Below are 20850 nucleotides of genomic sequence, written 5' to 3'. Positions count from 1 at the left end.
AATAAAAGTAAATGAATGAGTGAGAATCTTAATTCCTTCACACAAAAACCCTAGGTGTGTGTACTATAATTATGCCTAGTTCACAGGAAACTGAGACGAAGAGATAAAGTGACTTTCCCAGCCTCACACAGTAAGTGGTATAAGCTCAAAAGTATGGCGCTATTTCAAAGCCCATTTTCTCAGTCACTTGACCTGTGGCCTCCTGAGTATATGCTGGGGGTAGAAAACGTGTGTGTATGCACGTGAGAGAGTATGCTAGTGTGTAATATATATGTATGTATGAGAACGAGAGAGAGGAAAGGTATGAGGGGATAACCAAGCACACTAAACCATTCCCAGAGTCTAAGTTGATGGACTCAAAGGAACCTAAGGAATGTGATTGACAGCATTGGGTCTGCCTGTTGGCCTTCCATTTGCTTACTATTTGGAGGCAGACGAGCAGCTTTAGGAGAAATTATTTACCTTCTTAGATATCATTATCACAGACCAGCAACCTGCCCCTGACATGCTTCCTGGATAAATGAACTTACTCATATCTACCTGAAATTTTGCATAAAATTTTAGGGGCTTTACAACTCCTGGATGATTTCCCTAGTGTTCATGGAATGCAGGATAAAACACCTGAGTGCTAAATCTTTCGGAGAATTTGTTTTTCCATACTCGACAAATTGTTTTGTAATGTGGAACTTGCTTAATTTGCCCACATCACGTTTTTTCATTAACTTGAACAGTCAGTGGCATTTTAAAATTTAGTCTTTGTGTTCCTAGACTGGGGCAGGGAATTAGAAAGTAAAGGCATTGGATCTCCGCCTCCTCCAGGACACTTCTAGCACACCCCCACTTTGATGCATGCATCTCTCTCTACAGCATCCCCTCCAGTCAGCCCGGGCTCCCGCCTCACCTCACTTCTCCAAACAGGTGTAATTTGCAAAGTATCAAATTCACCCTTTTTACAGGTGCAGTTCTTGAGAAATGTTTGGACAAATATATACAGTCACGTAAACTACCATATTCAAGATGTAGAACAGTCCCGCGACCCAAAAAGTTTCCTTATGCCCTTTTGTACTCATCCTTTACCCAAACCCCAGGCCCTGGCAACCGACTCACCTGATTTGGGTCCCTATATTTTTGCTTTTTCCAGAATATCTTTTAAACCACAGCAGAAAGAATGTACCCTTTGGGATCTGCATTATTTTTCTCAGCGTGCTTTTGAGAGTCATTCATGTTGTAGCATTAAATGATACACTACAATTTGTTTATCTCTTCACCAGTTAATGGATATCTGAATTGTTTCCAATTTCTGGGGATTATTTGCATTAGCTTTAGTTTTTGTCTTGTGTGTGTGTGTGTGTTTGCGTGCTGCAATGCATTCTTTGAGGCTTTTTCACCAGTGCAGCCTTGAAGCCCCCACTGCAGTGGAGCAACGGTTCTTTTGCATTTGACCGTCTGTTTTTATATTTACTTTGCTCTTCTTCAAATTGGGGTCAACATGTTCCATTGGTCTGGGTGGATAAGATCTAGATAAAATAACCCAAGAGGTCAGTGCTGTCTTATCCACCCTACTCAACGTGTACTTCCCGGATCATCAACCTCGGAATCGCTGGGGAGCTTGTTAAGAGACGCAGACTCTCTGGTCCCACCCCAGACCTGCTGAACCAGAGCCTGCATTTTAGTAAGATCCACAGATGGGTCGGATGCATATTAAAAGTGGAGAAGCGCCGGTCATATCCCACACTCGCCATGAAAAATGAACTACCTTCTTTCTCGTAAGAGTTGTCCCTTTGTTCCAACTTTTTCTTTCCTTCCCTGGAGTAAGCTCATTTTGTGGTTCAGTAAAGAACTCAGTTTTGGGTCTGGGAGACGGTGAGCACCAGCATCCTCGGAGGATGTGGAAGTAAAGTGGGAAAGGTAAGACGCAAAGGAGAAAAAGAGGAGTCGGGGAACAGAGCCCGGGCTGTTCCGAGTTCCTCGCAGCCAGAGAGAGGAGGTGAGAGGCCGATAGGGCGGCCGAGGCGGACGGGACTCTTTCCGGGCAGGCGGCGAGGCTCCCCACGCCCCTGGGCGGCCCCTCTGAGCCGGGACGCCGGGGACAGGACGCGCGCGGCAGCCAGCAGCCTCGGCGTTTGCAAAACTCCGCGGAGCGGCGGGCCGGAGCCGGGGCCGAGGCGGGCCGGGCCTGGCGGGAGGGAGGAGGGACAGCCGGAGGGCGGGGCCGGCGCGCGGCGAGGGGCGGGGTCGGCGCCGCGGCCTCCCGGGCAGCGACAGCGCCGGGCAGCGGAGCGGCGGCCGCGCCATGTGGCTGCTGGGGCCGCTGTGCCTGCTGCTGAGCAGCGCGGCGGGTGAGTCGGGGGGCGTCCGGCGAACTTCCTGCGGGGCGCGGGGGACGGCGGCCGGGCTGCGATTGCGCCCCCTCCCCGCGTCTGGGCCGCTTCTCCGGGCGTGGGTGTGCGAGGACCGCGTACCGGGGCGCGGGGCTGGCCGGGACCCTGCTGAGGGGCCGCGGCGGGGTGCGCGCGGTCCTATTGTGTGGGCGTGCGCGCCGGGTTGTGTGCGCGCGCCCGGTTGTGTTGGGTGTGAGAGCGTTAGTGTGTGTGCGCGGGCGGGGCTTTTGTGTGCAGCCCGGCTCTGGGGAGCCCGGCAGCTGCCCCGATTGGGCGTAGCTCGACTGTGTCTGTGTCCGTGGGGGAAGGAGGAGCGGAGGGGAGAGAACTCTTCCCTGGTCCCCACTTCCCAGACGCTCGATGCCCAGTGCTGCTCTAAGCCTCCCAGAAACCTCTTCCCGAGTCTCTTGCATGCACCCTCGTGCCTCAGTTTCCCATTCCGGACCCCGGGACAAGTAACATCGCCGCTTCCTTCCTCTCTTTCTTGGGACCGTGTTTGGTTTGGGCAAAGTGAGATGAAGCAAGGCTGGTCCTGGAGATTATTAATCGTTCCCACTGACCGTGGGAGCAGAATGTTTCTTTAAGTCGTCTGACCTCCCCCAGCAACCCCTTAGTGGACGCCCAGACCTGCGAGGTGCCGTGGGAGAGGACCCTGGGCTGCTTCATCCGGCGGCCCTTTGAACCTGGCATCACCTCAGCGAGTGCATCCTGCGGCGCGGCAGAGCAGCAAGCCTCCTCCCTCCCAGAGGGCGTGCAGTTCCCAGGAACTTTTCTGCTGATGTGGGCACTGCACCGAAATCCAGCCCAGGAACCCTTCCTCCGCTGCCCCTGTGCGCCTCCGGCCACAGCTGTCAGCTGCCCCTCCTTGGCTTGGCCAGCCCTTGGCCCCTGCTGAGGCTGAGGTCCAGCCCCCTGATGTTTATTTCAGGGCAGCCGATACCCAGAAAGTGGGTGACAGGGCCCAGTCAACTTTCTTCAGCAGAAGCCTGCTCGCCTGGCATTTGTGCCATCCACATATCTCATTATGCCTGGTTTTCCTAGAAGCTAGCATCTTGTCTGTTGAGGTGTGTTTGGGTGTGTGTTTGGTGGGGAAGTCGAGGCTCACTAAACTAGGAGCTGCCCCCTGGAGAGGTGTGTGCTTTGAAAAGATTATCTTCCCCCTGTAAGTCCTGGTCCTTCCTGAGCATCCTCAGAATCTTCTCTGAAGTCCTCCCCTTCTCAGACCTATGACATCATCCTGGCTCCAGGGAGGCTCCATTTAGATGTCTGCGGGTTTGCTGAAGCTCCCGGGGCTAGGGTGAGGGGTAGCTGCCTGGTGGCTGCTGTAGACTTACTGAGGTCTGCATCAGAGTGCTCTGTTTTTCCTGAACTATTGGGCCAGCCGGGAGAGAGAGCTGAGGGGGCTTTGGCAGCTATGGGCAGGTGTGAATTATTATTTGGAGGCTGTTAGAGCAGCAGATTTCTAGGGCACCTCAGACGTGAAAACCTGCGTAGATCCATGTACTTGGCTGGGATAGCGGTGGTGTGTCCAATGATAATACCTAAGAAGGAACGACTGGAAGCTGGTTCTTGGGTGTGTCCTCAGAGAACTACTTGTGGCCCAGTGGAAACCATTATTTATTGCAGCTCCCACTTGGTTCTGCGCTGCTTTTGTTGAGTCTCCAACTCTGTAAAAATAGTTGTAAAGTTAATTTTGGGCGCCTCTGGCCCGCGCTGATTATTTAATATGTGCGCGAATATGTATCAAATAGGGCTTGTTCTGGAGTAGACATCACAGGGGCTGGGGGCACACAAGGAACTGCCTAAATCTCAGGTGATGGTTTTACATTATCTGTGACAGTGAGTCTGTGTGGCTTTGAACTGTCTTTACAGTTGCTGTTTCTGAAATCTCTAGGCAGATTGGGGTATATTCGTTTTTCATGTTACATTTAAGCATCATCCTTTGAACATAAATTCCATTTTGACTCAAAATATTGCCAGAAACAGGGCTGGTCATCTTTCCTGATGCCCACCAGATGCTCCCGGGTTTCCCAGCCCCTCGAGACACCAGCACTGTTCAGTTTGGGGTTCACAGAGGGACGGGAGACCCTACCCTAGTCCTGTATCCTATACCTCTGTTCTCTTTTGGGGTGTTGGTAACATGAAAGGGATTATAAAAGCCAGTTCTTTGAGTCCATTTGATGGTGTGTGAGGAAGCCTGGAGTTAAGTTGGGCCCTGCTGTGGACCCTGGAGCCTTTGCAGGGCTGGAGGGCCCCTGGCATTCCAAGAGCATTTGGAGACTTTTGTTATTCAAGAACCTTCTCAGACACCTTCATGTGTTTTTTTCTTCCATTGTTTTTATTGTTTGTGTTGGAGAAGTGAAACATTGATTTTGGCCGTTATTATTTTTTAATGCATCCTGTGTGAAACACTCAGTCCAAGTCACGCCATCGAATGCCCACTTTATCTTCACCTGGTGGGATTTGGTGGGTTTAAGGGCACAGGTCTTGAGTGCTTTTCTAGTTGTGGCCATGACGTGTGGGGGTCAGTCTTCTTATTCCTCCCAGGCTGACCTTTTCTCCAGCTCCCTGACATTCTCTTTCTGTCAGGGAAAAGGCTTGATTTTCCCCCATGTGCACTCCCAGGAGGGTGGGTTTTGACCTTTTCTCCTGTAAAGAGTCTGCTTATTGGTGTGAGCAGGTGGGCTTTATTTTTAAACCAGCTGTGTAGCCACATACAGCCTGGGTAAATGAGCCCGCGTGTGCACAGAGGTTCAAGGAAACACATCTTGTCGCTTTTCATCTTCAAAAAGATGCTATGAAGGCTCCCTGCTGGTGGGCGAGGTGTTTTTTCCTGGCAGCCCACGTAGGCCATTTACCTTGGGATCGTGACAGAGGGACGAGGATGTGAGTAGGAAAGGGTGGGATGCTAAAATCTGGGCCTGGGAGACTGGTTCAGACACCTTCTCAGCAAAGTCACCAGGGTGACTTGAAAGTGGGCTCATACTGTCTTCTTCGTAAAGCAGTTTAGAGGACTTGGGGGATGAGAAGAGTTTACAATAAAATGATTTCATAGTAAACACTGGGCCTTTAAAACCTTGCCTGTTGGCAGGGCAAAGAGAGAAAGGGAAACCTAACATCTGTGGGGCGTCTCCTAGGGCTGAGATGCTTTGTTCGCCCCTTTAAAACACGTGGTCTTGGGAAGCTGATGTGGCTCAAACAGTTGAGCGCACAGTAGGGGTATGTGTGTGTATAGAAATAAAATAAATCTTTTAACAAACAAACAAAAACACATGGATCTTGGTGAATTTGCCCAACGAAGTCATGTGGCAGGAAGTCATTTTATGGTTCAGGAGAGATTAATAATACCCAAAGGACCATGTGAGGGGCTGAAACCTGGACTTCGGATTTCTCTTTTTTTCAAACCTGAGCTTTCCCACTGTTTCCAGGCTTCCTCCACTTGGCTTCCGTGCCTTTCCTCCCAAATGCTTTTTTGAATGAACACAGTCAATAGGATTGTTTCTCTAAACCACCCAAGAAAATCTGGTCACTGTGTGGTTACTTCTCTGGGCTTATTCAGCAGAGGCATCAGCTTTCTCTGGAGATATTCATGGTATATTCATAAAATAAATCTCAGTCCTTGAGTAAAGATAGGACTTTTGAAAACAACAGTGGTCTTTTTGCTGTGTACATGGGTGGGAAGAACCCTTGGTGGGTTTGATTTCTTGATCTGAGTAGTAGTTGCATGGGAGTTGGTTTGTATTCATTAAGTTATATGTTGATGTTTTGTTCTTTTTTCTTGCATGCTTATTTAAAAATGAAAAGATAGTATAGGCCATGGAAGCATCGTAGAGCGATGGAACTGTTTTTAACTATGAGAGAGCCCCAGGGACAAGTCTATATTTGGTTGTTGGGTTTTCTTGTTTCTTCTCTCTCTCTCTCGAATATTTTAGAAATGCTTGGGCTATCTTAACTGTGTAGCTTTCTTGCCAGTGCCTTCTATCTGACAACCAGGGAGACTTTGAAAGATGGCAGCTCCCGCGTAGGTGTGTGTGCTTGTGTTTTTGCGTGTAACTGCCTTTCTTTCAGAGTGTTTTTTGTAAAAGAAGCTATGCACTTTGATGCTGAGGGGCCCCTTAAAAATGTTTGCTGGGAGAGCAGCCAGATGCATTTTCTTGATGTTGCATATTGCTTACCAGAATAAATGGACGTTTGAGACAGGCTAACTGCTTTTTCACAGGGATAGCAAATGTTTAGTTGAGGTAAGATTTTAGGGTTTCTTGGACAAGACTGCAGGAATGCAATTTTTCCACGTTGGTGCTGTCAACATTTTGCCCTCGATAATTCTTTGTTGTGGGGGGCTATCCTGTGCATTGTAGGATATTAGTAGCACGCCTACCCTGAACTCCTCCCACCAGATGCCAGTAGCATCTAACCCTCCTGTTGTGACAACCAAAAATTGTCCCCAGACATTGCCAAATATCCTCTGGGGGTAAAACCACCCCTGGTGGGGACCACCTGTTCTAGTGTAAGCGAACCCAACCCTCCCTCCCCCCATATTTCATGACCATGATTTCTCCTGATCCTAAAAAAGCACCTCTACAACGGGTCAGGTGGCGTCCTGCTCCCAAGGTGTCTTGGCGTGACTCTACTTCTGCACAATGTAAAAAAACCTTCGTTAACTAAAAAGGCTGTCAGCACTGACCCTCTCCCCCTCTTCCCCCTTGTACCATAGAGAAAACTCCTGGAATCTTAGATTGTTGAAAGCAGGTAAAAGGCAGGTGGCAGCTGACCACCAAAGCTACCTTGTCCCCTGAATGTTAAATGTGGAAGGTTCACAGGCACTGAGGGGAAAGGAGAGCCCTGCCTTAAAGTTTGCCTGAAAGTTGTGTGTTGAAATCTCAGCCCTGGACCTTCTCCTTCCTGAAATCTACAGAGCAGTCATTGTTCTCATCTGCCTCTTTTCCCTCCTGGTAATTCCTTCTCCCTCCCCATCAAAAGGCATTACAACTGAGCTGGTTCTGCAGGTGGTAGGGACAGTTGTCTATGCTAGTGGCAAGTTGGTTTTTAGGCTTTTTCATTTTATACTTTCTCCTCTGAAGTCTTTGTAAAGTTTTGCTCTGTGTTGCTTTATACAACTTAGATTTCTTTAAGATACTTTGCCTTCCAGCTGTCGATTCCCTTTGTTCTGCTCCCAGCCTTCCTTGAGTTTTATTACTTCCTCCACTCTTCAACCTAACAGCTTACCATGTCCTCTGTCATCCTTTGTGCATGAATTCCCATGACACTGAGCTCTGCAGGGAGAAGTCTCTTTTCTCTGGGTTCAGTTTGCGTGCCTCAAATTCTGCCTTCTTCTGATGGAAGTGCCATGGTTTACCTTCTTTCGTTATCTGGAAAGGGCAGAGGAGCTTTCCACAAGTGGTGTATGGGAGGCATTCGTGAAGGTGAGACAGACAGATGGATCTTGAACCTCAACAGGAACAGACCTGTGTGGATGTAACAAGGTCTTGGCAAACATGGATCCCACATCTATAGGGATGTTTAATCTGTACCATTCGTGACCAGATTTCAGAGGTGATGCCTCTGGTTCTAGCTTGCTTCTTTAGCTTTCTACATAAAATGTTGGGGTATGTATGTTGGTGTAGTTAAAGGCTCTTCTGGTTCTGGGCTTCTGAGATTCAAACAAGAAAGTTCTTCTTTGGCTTCTAGACAACAGTCTTCTTTATCTTATGGTTGTACTGTGTGTGTATGTGTGTGTGTACCTATCTCATCTTTCTTAGTCTCCACTCTCACTAGATCGTGATGTCCTTGAGGGCTGGGATGGTATGCTAAATGAATATGTCACATTTCTGATTTCTTTTGTGGTATCTAGGAGAGTGACAAAAGCTTCTGCTCATTGAATGCTTGCTATGCTTGGCACAGTGCCAAGCACTACACTTTTTTTTTTAAGATTTATTTTTTATTTATTTCTCTTCCCTTATACCTCCCCCACCCCCAGTTGTCTGCTCTCTGTGTCCATTAGCTGTGTGTTCTTCTGTGACCGCTTCTATTCTTATCAGCAGCACCAGGAATCTGTGTTTCTTTTTGTTGCAACATCTTGTTGTATCAGCTCTCCGTGTGTGCAGCGCCATTCCCGGGCAGGCTGCACTTTCTTTCACACTGGGCGGCTCTCCTTATGGGGCACACTCCTTGTGCGTGGGGCTCCCCTATGTGGGGGACACCCCTCCATGGCAGGGCACTCCTTGCGCGCATCAGCACTGCGCATGGGCCAGCTGCACACTGGTCAAGGAGGCCCGGGGTTTGAACCACGGACCTCCCATGTGGTAGGCGGATGCCCTATCCATTGGGCCAAGTCCGCTCCCTCTATTTTTTTGTTTTAATTTTTTTTTTTTTTAAGATTTATTTTTTATTTATTTAATTCCCCTCCCCTCCCCCGGTTGTCTGTTTTCTGTGTCTTTTTGCTGCGTCTTGTTTCTTTGTCCGCTTCTGTTGTTGTCAGCGGCACGGGAAGTGTGGGCGGTGCCATTCCTCGGCAGGCTGCTCCCTCCTTCGCGCTGGGCGGCTCTCCTTATGGGTGCACTCCTTGCGTGTGGGGCTCCCCTACGCGGGGGACACCCCTGTGTAGCACGGCACTCCTTGCGCGCATCAGCACTGCACGTGGGCCAGCTCCACACGGGTCAAGGAGGCCCGGGGCTTGAACCACGGACCTCCCATGTGGTAGACGGACGCCCTAACCACTGGGCCAAAGTCCGTTTCCCTGTTTTAATATTCTTGAATTTAAAACATTATAAAACAATACATTGAAATACATTAAATATAAACAATTCAAACAAAAGAAATGTAATTTCAATAAAACATTAAAATCTCATCCCTAGCAGTTGAGTCCAACCAGAGCAGCATCAGCAATGCACAGAACTTGACAGGTGTGATGACACAGGAGTAGCTGTGACCAAGTTCACCCAGCTGCTGCCAATGACCAAAGACTCACAGCTTCTACCTGCCCTATGCTATCATAAAATGCTATTGTTTATAAAGCATGTCCCGGTTTCTGAGCTATCACAACATCAAAGATATGTGTCTTCTTGGCACTCATCCTTTTGGTGCTTGTATTACTATCCCACTATTTTAAAAACATCTTCTGGTATATGTATATACTCTAATTTATTTGCTGATTCCTCCACTGATGATTTCATTTTCATAACATTTTATTCAAATAGGTAGTATATGCTGCCATTTTATCGATGAAGAAACTAAGAGGTTAAATAGTTTTCCCAAGTCCTTGGTCAATAAGAGGTGGATTCAGAATTGGAAAGCAGGTCAATGTCTAAACCCATGCTCTTGACCACTGGTGGTGCTACTTTGGCAGAGAATAGTCACTCAAGTCCATATTGTTACAAGAAGGAAGTTATGCTCTTGCTGTGCCAGAAAATCCCATCCCTGGGTAGTGCTGGCAAGCCTAACACCTTGTTTATATTTTGGGCAGAAGGATCTGTTAGAGAGCTTCTGGGTAGGGAAACATCCTAACTTGCTTTTATTCAGCTGACCGGTCTTCGGCAAATTGGAACTGATCGTCTGCCATGTTGTTGTCCGTCTGTCCCCCCACCCCCATGGAGAACTTGTCATCATAGGCATTTAAACTGGCCTTTGCCGGCTTGATTTATATAAACAAATTATTTCAGCACCATGGGACCTGCCTTTGAATTTATTAATGATGAACAAAGTTGTTTGATTTTTCCTTTGATGGAAATATTTCGTTGAAACACCAACCAAAGCAATTTCTTTATTGTCAGTACTTTCTTCACATAGTGCTGAGTGGCAAATAGAAGAGCGTGTTATTTAATTTTAAAAGCCTAGAAACAGATTTTTAAAATAAAAATGTTGTGCTGATTAAAATGCCTAATATAAAAGAGAAATGTGGTTTTTTGTTTTTTTCTTTCTTCCTGACCCCGAGCTTTATCTTGTATAGCTCACATATTGGAGAACTTTGTCTGAGCTAGTTATTGAAGTTATTTGTAGAAGACACTATTTTAATGGGTTGCTCCAGAGAGAAGCTAGACATAAAATGCCCCATTTTGTAACTTCAGACCGGAGGGCTCGGGGACAGTGGTGCCTTGTGAGAAAGTAATGCTACAGGTCCAAAACTGCTAGGCAGCCAGTGGCTGTTCTGTAAAGTGCTGATGTTGGAAGGGCAGTTGCTCGTGTCAAGAATGGCCCTCAGAAATCCAAACACACACTCCCAACTACTGTCCCAAGGACCAGGCCTCTCCTTTTACTAAGATACTATAGAACTGTTGTGACTAGTAGTGGAAGAAACTGGAGCACTGATGTGGAGAAAGTGGCCATGGTAGTTGCTGAGGGCAGAAAGAGGGAAGAAGAGATGTGATGTGGGGGCATTTTCAGGACTAGGAGTTGTCCTAAATGATATTGCAGGGACAGATGCTGGACATTATATATCCTGCCATAACCCGCTGAATGTTCTGGGGAGAGTGTAAACTACAATCCATGCAGTGCAGCAGACATAGTCACCAAATGCAGTGAATGTGCCACAGTGATGAAAGAGGCTGTTGATGTGGGAGGAGTTGGGGGGTGGGGGGTGGGGTATGTGGGAACCTCTTGTATTTTTTAATGTAACATTTTTTGTGATGTATATATCTTTAAAAAAATGCTAAAAAAAAAAAAAAGACACTGTGACATGCGGAGCCTGAAAATTGGGTGGATTCCCTGGTGCTGAATCTGAGAGTGATTTTTGACAGACACACAGTGTGAAGAGGAGGGTTGTCTTTGGCCCTGAGAACAGCCACAGAGAGGGAGGGCAGCCGTTTAGCTTACTCTGGAACAGGCACTCGGCAGCCGAGTGCTGGAGGGACGTGGAATTTATGAATAACTTGATTTAGAAGACTTGCAAACCCAAGGTGCCAGTGCTTCACGTGGCGGTGGGGTGCTTGTGTGTTTGTTGGCACAGGGCAATGAAAGCATAAAGGCTGTTTAATTTTACTACGTTAAAAGCCCCTTCTTCTTCTTATAAGGCCCAGTGAGATTAGCTTTGGGAATGTCAGAAGTGTGTTGTCTTTGATGGCATCACTGGAAGTTTTCCTTCAGCGTTAGCTTTGAATCAGAGCAGTGTTCTCCAGGAGTCATTAAACTGATTGGACATGGCTAAAAAATGAGCCCTAGTGGCACTTGTTGTTCCACAGTCAGTTGAAAAAAGCCCCTCAATTTGTTTGGAAAGGTCTAAATTTAACTTGTTTTTTTCATTATAAAAATAAAATGTGGGCGAGTTTGGGGAAGATGGAAGAGCGTTTCACAGCAGAGGGTATTTCAACAGAGCTGAAGCTGTAAAATTGGTTGATGCTAAAAGAAGCCAGAACAAAACTGAGTAAGGGGTTTCAAAAGCAGATTTATAAATACACATGAGGATAAATTTGATGAAAAAGTATGACACTACAAGTAAGCCCTAGATGGCAGGGACTGGAGAAGCAAACCTAGAAAGTGTTGTTGCTAACTACTGTAAAAGGATAAAGTTTGAAAGGATGAACTTTTCATCAGGAGTATTCTGTAATAATGAAAGTAAATGTTATATGGAAACTATAAACTGCTGGAAGGTATGACGGGCAGAATTGATACAGTAGGGTATAGATTTAGCATGCCCAAAGTTTGTTTATGTGACACAAGTAGATGATAATGACAATATCAGGAAAACTGACAGAGAAAAGAGAATAAGAATATTCAGTTTTTTTGAATAATAAACGTACTAGAAGGATCGGAACAGATCAGAAATTGGATATATATTGAGAAAACACTTTCCAGAATTGAGGGGCAATATCGGCATCTTTGAAAAATACCTATTAAAATATAAAGTATGGACTGTTGGTAGCAGTATTACTATGATGGTGTTCTTTCATCAGTTGTAGCAAATGTGTCACAGCAATGTAAAGTGCTGTGGTGGGGCAGTGTATGGGAATCCTGTATGGTAAGCGTGATTGTTTTGCAAACTCACAACTACTCAAATTAAAAAAAAAAATGGTTTTAGAATCTAAAAAACAGAACAAAACAAAACAAAAAACCATAAAATGTGTCCTAGCAACAATCCTGAACAGAAAAAACAACTCTTTTCCTTTCTTTTGTGATTAAAGTTGCATGAGGTGGGATGGGTCTGTTTTGTTGCCTACTTTATTTGCTGCTGTATCCCAGCACCTGATTCATTGCCTGACAGAGTGTCTGGCACATAATAGGGATTCTTGTAACTTATCTAGAAGAAGGAATGGAGGCTATCATTAAAGATTTGTGACTGTGAGTTTGAGGAAGAGAAAAAATTTAGGGAAGAGCCAGACAACATTCAGCCACAGTGAATGGACTTACCTGGCCAAGCTAACTTTGCCCCTTTGGTGACAAATTATTTTTCCTCCCGTACATCTTGGAACAGTCTCATTTATCTTCAAAGTCCTGCGAAGATCTCCTTTACAAGACAAGATTTGGCTTTAAAAAGACAAGAGAAAGAGATCTTTTTGAGGAAAGTGGGCTATAGCAATTTTAAATCAGGTGATGAATTAGTTAACACATTGTGAGACTAGCCTATGGCAAATAAAAAAGGTTTCAGACAAGTCAATGAAAACCGCTATGCATCTTAATTCCATTTGAAGGGAACTTATATAATTTACTAATTAAGACAGGAGAAAGTATCAAGAGGAAAAAAATAAAATGGTTGTTTTATAAAATATCAGTGTTAAAAGTGTTAAATAGTAAGAAATTTAAGGTTGTATCTTCTGGTCTAACTTAAAAGGAATTGAAAATTTGCTACTGAAAATACACAAACGGTTCAAGGAAGGAGGCTCATCAATAAATATAATTTTAGAGGGAAATGGAGGGTAATTTAAAGACATCAATTATAAGGCTAAATGTAAACCAAAATGTCATTAATTCTTATTTAAGAAAAAACACAAACCACCACCCGTCTGTTTCTTATAGGAGATGGTAAAGATTACCAAGAGATACAAATAGAATGAAAAGCTAAGGAAGTAAAATTGATTATGCAAGGGCCCTTTTATTAACCAATAACTAATTTCATAACATTAAGTATTAAGCCGGATAAACAGGGTTACTGCAAATAGCAAAAGGTTCATTAAACAATATCTGATAATCTCATGTAAAAAGATAGGGAGAATGGAGGCATAATTAAAGGGTGTTGAAAATTCTTCAAGTTTAAATTAGCTAGGGAGGACTTGCCCAATTTTGGAAGGTTAGATATTTAGAGAATGTTAAGGTTTCTTTAACGTTTTAAAGAAAAAGGCTATTGGAGTAGAGAAAAACTGGACCTCAGCCGTGCTAATAATTTGAGGTAATGGGTGGGACCATTTCTTGAGGAAGCCTCCAGGGGTTTTTCCTTCCTACACCTGCTGCTAGATCAACAGAAGTGCTTGTGAATGGAAGCTTTGGGGATAAAATCTTCCCTGCTAATGAGATGAGAAAGTTGATTAAGCTCTTGTTGAGTTTAGTAAGACTGACACCAGTGGGCTGCCTGAGGGGAGTGTCTGCCCTTGGGAATTGATTCAAGCAGCAGAGGGACTGTCATATGGTTCAGAAAGAAAGGCCTGTAAAGATTTTTGAAAAGAAAAGGACATTTTTGCTTTTTTATATTACTGTCTTCACATTATTTCAATTATAAGAAAACATTTTTTTCTGATGGGGTATAGTGTATTTTCTCTTATAAGGCTATAGTATATGGATCATCTGGATTATTGTATAGTATATGGATTATCGTGTACTAAAATGATTATCATATGTATGGATTTTAGTATTGGGATTGGTACTCAAAGTATGGTCTGCAGACCAGCATGCGTCAGTATCACTGGAAACCAAGTCTACATTTTAACAAGATCCCTAGGTGATTTGTGTGCATAGTAGCTTTTGAGAAGCCCTGATGTAGTGGCTAAAAATATGGGCTTTCGAGTGAGTCTGTCTGTTTAAATCCCAGCTTCCTGCCTTGATCTTGGCTAACCTTCATAAACTTTCCAATCCACTGCCTTCATCTATAAAATAAGAATAATAATGATCCTTATCACATAGAAGTATTTTAAATGTGTTCATATGTATAAAGCAACTAACCTTTATAATTGTCCACTAAATGTTAATTTTATTATCAATCATTATTCAGATTTAGCATAAAAATTTGGGCAAAAGGTTGGGAAAAAAGCTTACAGTTCAGGAAGCAGACTTGGTTCAATGGATAGAGCCTCCACCTACCACGTGGGAGATCACGGTTCAAACCCAGGGCCTCCTTGACCTGTGGGGAGTTGGCCCATGCGCAGTGCTGATGTGCGAAAGGAGTGCCCTGCCACGGAGGGGAGTCCCCCGTGTAGGGGCGCCCACGCGCAAGGAGTGTGCCCCGTAAGGAGAGCCACCCAGCGCGAAAGAAAGTGCAGCCTGCCGGGGAATGGCACTGCACACACGGAGAGCTGACACAACAAGATGTTGCAACAAAAAGAAACACAGATTCCTGGTGCTGCTGATAAGGATAGAGCGGTCACAGAAGAACACACAGCGAATGGACACAGAGAACAGACAACTGGGGCGGGGCGGGGGGGGGAAGGGGAGAGAAATAAAAAATCTTAAAAAAAAAAGCTTACAGTTCTACAACTTAGAGACTGTTAACATGTTGGTTTGTTTTCTTTTATATTACATAGTTCTGATCACGCTGAGAATTTAACTTTATATCCTGCTTTTTCCACTTATGAATATAGTGTAAGCATTTTTCTGCATATTAAAGTAATAGAAGAACAAAATAGTCTAACTTCGCAGAATGGGTGGGTGCATTCTTTGATGCTGGCTATAAAAGTAATCTAACCTGACCGAGTCAGGGACATGCTCTTGGCTCGTTTCCTTGTCTATACATTGGCATGATATTACCTGCCCCATCTAAGTTTACCTTATGATTGTGAGGATCCAGTGTGAATTGTGGGTGAAAACTGCTGGTAAATGGTTAAATGCTATACACATGTATATTATTATAAGTGGATGGTTGTAATATGTAGGAAAAGCTTAAAAACATAAATGCCCAGTGGTTCCACAAAAACTTCTAGAACTTTATCCTAGTTAAATAGTTTGGGATGTGTATAAAAATTCAGCTACAAAGATATGGTGGCAGAAATGCTTATCAAGGTGAAAAACTGGACCTTAATAAAATGCTCACTCATAAAGATGAGCTATCACAGTCAGTATGCTAAAATCTATGCAGACAGTAGGAAGGAAGCTCTACAACTGCACTCTCCAGTAAGATAGCTGCTAGCCACAAGTGATTACTTGAATTTAAATTTAAATTAAAGATACAGTAACATTAAAAATTCAATTTATCCCTCAAACTCCACATGTTTCAATTGCTCAATAGCCACTTGTGGCCAGTTGAACAGTTCAGATATAGACCATTGCATCACCATCACAGAAAGTTATAATGAGTAGCACTGTTCTAGAAGAAAATTCTTTTTTTGTTGTTGGGGGTAGGGTCATAACATAACTTCTTTAGTTCTAGCAGCATCTGTTTTAATTTTACATTCATAGGAAATTAGGAGGATGATTTGTCAAAATTTCTGATATATGGAAATGCCAACTTGTCAGTAGATATCGTTTCTTTGTTAAAGATTTTAGAAACACATGGGGAAATGATTGTTTCAAAATCACTGTTTTTGGAAATAATGTTGATTCTTATATTGAATCCTGAAACTTTCAAAGATGTTTTCAGATTTTTCTTCTTTCTCGTAAAGGCAATTGACTCCTTCACGTAGCTACATGGTGCCAGAAACATAGTAGGGGCTCAGTAGACATGCTTACTGAATGATTGAAGGAAAGACAGAATGATAAGGGAATACATGTTTTCTCTTTTCAGGTTTGTTTATAAAAGAATAATTCTTATGTGGAAAGATACCTTTATGAAACAGAATGGTTCAAATATGTGCGTATGTATGTGTGTGTGGTATGAATTGTCCCTTAGTGCTTGTAACACAACATGCCATTGCTTTATTTTTCTCAGTTCAGTCCAGTCTAGCCCTGAATGCTCTCACTCACCAACAGCTAGAGATTTGTTGTAAATCAATTGTTGCATCCTCCTTCTTCTCTGGCAGGTTCTGTCAGGACCCTCATGCTCTTTTAGAACTCCTGGGCAATATTGCTCCTTCATTCCAAAGCTTGCTGCCCACTGTTGGACCTTCTTGTCTCCCACACACGTCATTCCACCTCTTCCCATAAATTAACTGCCTCACATGTTGCACAGCAGTGATTTTCATGGGATGAGGGAGGGAAGCTACTCTATTCCCCTCCCACATGGGGTGAACCAACACAAATATCCTTTGCCCTGACTTTTGTGGAAGAGGCTGTCAGTGGCTCACTGATACTCGTTTCTTGTTGGGTTTTTAGCAAATGACTGTGGCTAACTCCTTCCCTTACCGACACCTGAGTGCAGCCTTATGTGGTGGATGTCCTCATTCGCTGGCTGGTGTTACTACTGATTATGGTGTAACTGTGCTTGTAGAGGGTTTCTCAGAGGAAGTTTCCTGTCATCCTCCTGGACTCAGTGCGTTTCCTTCTCCAGAATGCTATTCTTCTGGATTCATCTCCCTACCACCAAATTTATCTTGCTTTCTTAACGGCTGCCTCTATCTTGCGTTTGCTCACTGGCTCCATACGTTAACACATGGTACTGCAATCTATTTATGCTCGTTTCCTATACTTGAGTGGAATTAAACCCTGTTGATCATAAGAGCAACCCGGGTGCTTTAACAGTATATTTTAAATTACTTTAAATTCTGGCATCTTTCAAACATTGTAAAATACTGAGAATATAACAAATACTAGTGTAGCTATCACACAGCTTTATCAGATTTTTAACACTTGCCCTGTTTAATTTTTTTAAAAGAAAACATATATTACAGATACTATTAAAAACTCTTCCTCAAACCGTTATTTTCTCTGCTGCCCCAGAGGCCACTACTGTCCTCAAGTTGTCCTGTATCCTTTTCTATCCACGTTTTTAATTGTTGGCTACAATTGTGTTTCTATGATCAGTGTGTTTTAAGGTCTGCATGAATGGTATCATACTGCCCATATACTTTCGCACCTTGCTTTTTCCATTTAGCCTTTTAATTTTGAGGTCCATCCACATCGCCACATATCAGTCTAGTCTATTTCAACTGCAATAGTGTATTCCGTTGTATGAATATACTGCTGTTTGTTCATTCACCTAGTAACAAGCCACTTAGGAGGTTATCTATGTGTACTGCTAGTTCTAGTGGTTATTCTTCGTTGTGACATAGGTTATATTGAAGAGTCAGTGCTAAGTAAGATCCTAAAAGAAGAATCTGGAAAATTCTGGATGTATTATACTTCTGCTACAAGTTCAAAGGGCTCATCTCACATTCTATTTTTGTTTCTACAGAAAGTACCTTCTCCATCCTAAATTCTGGTTTGAAGAGGGTGAGCCCACCCTGTGGGACCATCATGAGAAATAAGTGACTGATGATAATTTTCCATATGTTGGTTCTGCTCTAACTTCAAGGGAGTGAAGAACAGCTTGCTTCTTGGAGGCTCATTAAGTTTCTTGGGCTCTCTGGAGCACCACCGTTTAAATGAGTTTTTACAGTAAACGAAAGGGCCTGAAAGACTTCAAAATAGAAATGCCTTTTTCTCTAATTATTTAGGGGATGGCACACTGACTCTTCCATTTTCTGTTTAAATAATTGTCATTTATTTGAGAGCTGGAGTATGAGAGCAGAATGGAAAGAGAAAAATCTCTTTAGACTGAGTTCTTTGCTTATGCAGGATACCATAAAGAGACTATTTTATTGATTATGAACACATGGAGATGGAAGACAAAAAGGAGTGTAAAAGGCTGTTTTTCTAAAATAAATAATAGTGCTACTTGGAAATGACAATCTAAGTTGAAGACATGGAAATAATTTGGTAAAGGCTAAACAAAAGAAGACAATCAAAGCAACACAGAGGCTAGAAAACAAAGACGTAAATATTAATGGGAGAACAGGGAGAGGATGTGGCTCAAGCTGTTGAGTGCTTGCTTCTCACATAGGAGGACCCAGGTTCGGTTCCCAGTGCCTCCTAAAAACAGAAAAACAAACAACAAGCAAACATAAAAACCAACTCAGGGGTGCCGATGTGGCTCAGTGGTTGAGCTTCAGCTCTCCACATATGAGGTCCTGGGTTCAGGCCCCAGTACTTAAAAAAAATAAAATAAAATGTTAATGGGAGAACAAACTAGCGTCGTATACTGACAGCCATAAGAACTGTGGAGGGATGAAGGACAGGGCCCCTAAGACAATGCGTTTAATTCCTGTTGGATTAGAATTTTAATCACTGTTCTTTTGTTTCCTAAAATCTTGAGATATATGTACACACATGCATTGTTAGAATTTGGTCCTAGGAAAAAATTCAACATTAATCATAGGAGATCTTCACACTGTATCTGCTTATGAGTATTTTGAATTTGGGATTATGTCTCAGGCTTTTTAGAACAATTATTTGTTTTTGTTGGTTTACTTATAGGGCATTATGGGAGGTGTTGTTGAATATACAGAGTTTTTCCCTGACCTTAAGGACTTAAGAGTTTAGCAAGAGAGGAAAAATGTGCACATAGGTCTCAGAGTAAGGCCTTTGATAGAAATTTGATGAGTGATAGGATCATAAGAGTGGCATGGACCAGATGCTGCTGGAGTTCAGAGGAGCACCATGTTTCTCTTCCTGCTGCTATGGATAAACCAGGATCATAAGCTTGGAGGAAAGGGTAGGCCAGAAGCTGGAATTCTAGGACAGTGTGGGCAGAGCCCCGGAGGGGAGCAGTAGGCAGTGTCTTCGGGCATCGCAAATGTTACCGTTTTGCTGGAGTCTTGAAAAGCAATAGGAGATAAATCGAGGGAGATGGCCTTCACACTGAACATCCCTCCTCCTGATAACGCTTCTAGTTATTGGCCCCTCACTGTGAAATGTATTGAGCAAAAAACAAGTAATTGTTGGTAGGTGTCTATATTTTGCAGCTGCCCTATTGTCAGAAGCACTTTTCCCAAATAAAACAATTAATAAAAAAAGAAGACTGTGGAAAGGTCTTTACACACAGTATTTTGTTGGATCCTCTCAGGTTCTCTAGGAGGTGATCACTGCTGTATGCTGTGGAGGCTAGGAGGTGCAATGTGCCACCCCAAAAGATATGTTGAAGTCCTGACCCCCGGGACCTCAGAATGTGACCTTTTTATCATCACAGATGAGATTAAATTAAGATGAGGCCATACAGAAGTAGGGTTGGCCCGTGGTCCAGTGTGCCGATGGTCTTATAAGAAGAGGAGAAAAGATGACCCAGTGGAGCACACCATGTGATGATGGAGACAGAGGTTAAGGTGCTGAAGCTGCAAGCCGAGGATTGCCAAGGATTGCCAAGGGTTGCCGGCACACCATCAGAAGCTGGGAATAGGTAAGGAAGGATGCTCCCCCGCAGGTTCCTGAGGGAGCATGGCCCTGCCGACACCTTGATTTCAGCCTTCTGGCCTCCAGAACCGTGAGACCATCCATTTCTGTTGTTTTAAGCGATGCAGTTTGTGGTACCCTGTTACCGCAACCCTCGGAAACTAAGTCAAAGGCTGAGGCTCAGAGAAACTAAGCAGCTTTGGAGGACGTTGGGCAAGAGCTAAGTTGTGGACCTTTGGGTTTTTATCTCCGCAGCCTGTGCATTGATGGGCTTTGTGTTTGGGCTTTGTGGGAGTGACATTGTGAAGCCTCTGCCTTGGTTAAAGCTCTGTTTAGAAAGACATGGTTGGCTCCCAATTTGGAGGCTGTGCTGTAGTCTTAGTGTAGCAAGGGCTATTAGTGGAGGTGGGAGGGAGGGAGGCCTGGATCTGGTGACCTCTGGGAGAGCAGTTTTGCTTGGATGGTGAGAGCAGAAGCTGGGTTATAAATTAGGGTTAGGAAATTGAGCCAGGGAAGAAGTGGAGGCAGCGAAGCATCACTGATTCGCATAGTCCAGCAATTCCCAGACTTGGAGTTTATGGACCAGTAATATAATGAAGAAACAAAACAAAATAAAAACAAGAAAGTTGGGCTCCTGACATCGGGTCACCTACTTCTGTTTGATCAAATAAAAACAATTGAAAAACATCACCCTCTACTCTCACTACCATTTTATAAAAGAAGAACATTTAATATAAAATGTAGGAGTGGCTCTTCCTTCAGAAGAAAGAATGGTCGTTTGAATGGAATAAGTTGCAAGAGAAGCTCACTGCAATCATTCCTTAATTTTCTAATTGTGTCGCTGACCAGTGAATGCTTTGTACTGGCCCGAGGTGTTCTTGCAGCACACATTTGGGAATGCTGGCAGACTCTTCTTTTGGAGGCAAGAGGCCGAAGGGCTGTGGTTGGGGCCCGTGGGAGGATGTAGGTAATTGGTGGGCAGGTATGTGGGGATTTAAGATTTAGGAAAGAGTTTTCTAGGGCAGAAACCCTTGCT

The 20850-nt window shown here is 44.0% G+C and overlaps 1 protein-coding gene across 13 annotated transcripts in view; it reads left to right on the top strand.

Moving 5' to 3' along the window:
- Positions 1–2214: 2214 nt before the first annotated feature.
- The window catches only part of LDLRAD3 (low density lipoprotein receptor class A domain containing 3), a 262626-nt gene continuing 243990 nt past the window's right edge, over positions 2215–20850 (top strand). For 4 of the 13 annotated variants that reach the window (XR_011649916.1, XM_071218097.1, XM_004446828.4 and 1 more), the window contains exon 1: positions 2233–2339. Coding sequence is in view for 4 of the 13 variants with exons in the window: in XM_004446828.4 (XP_004446885.1) it covers positions 2294–2339 (46 nt within the window). In the remaining 9 variants the exon portion in view is untranslated. Of the gene's footprint in view, positions 2340–20850 lie in introns of all 13 variants that reach the window. The other 9 variants (XR_009187590.2, XR_009187589.2, XM_058305567.2 and 6 more) reach the window with 8 other exon arrangements.

The sequence above is a fragment of the Dasypus novemcinctus genome, chromosome 10 (genome assembly GCF_030445035.2).
Source record: "Dasypus novemcinctus isolate mDasNov1 chromosome 10, mDasNov1.1.hap2, whole genome shotgun sequence".
Lineage (NCBI taxonomy): Eukaryota > Metazoa > Chordata > Mammalia > Cingulata > Dasypodidae > Dasypus > Dasypus novemcinctus.
The sequence above is the reverse complement of the archived record's forward strand: the minus strand, read 5'-3'. Positions and strand labels throughout refer to the sequence as shown.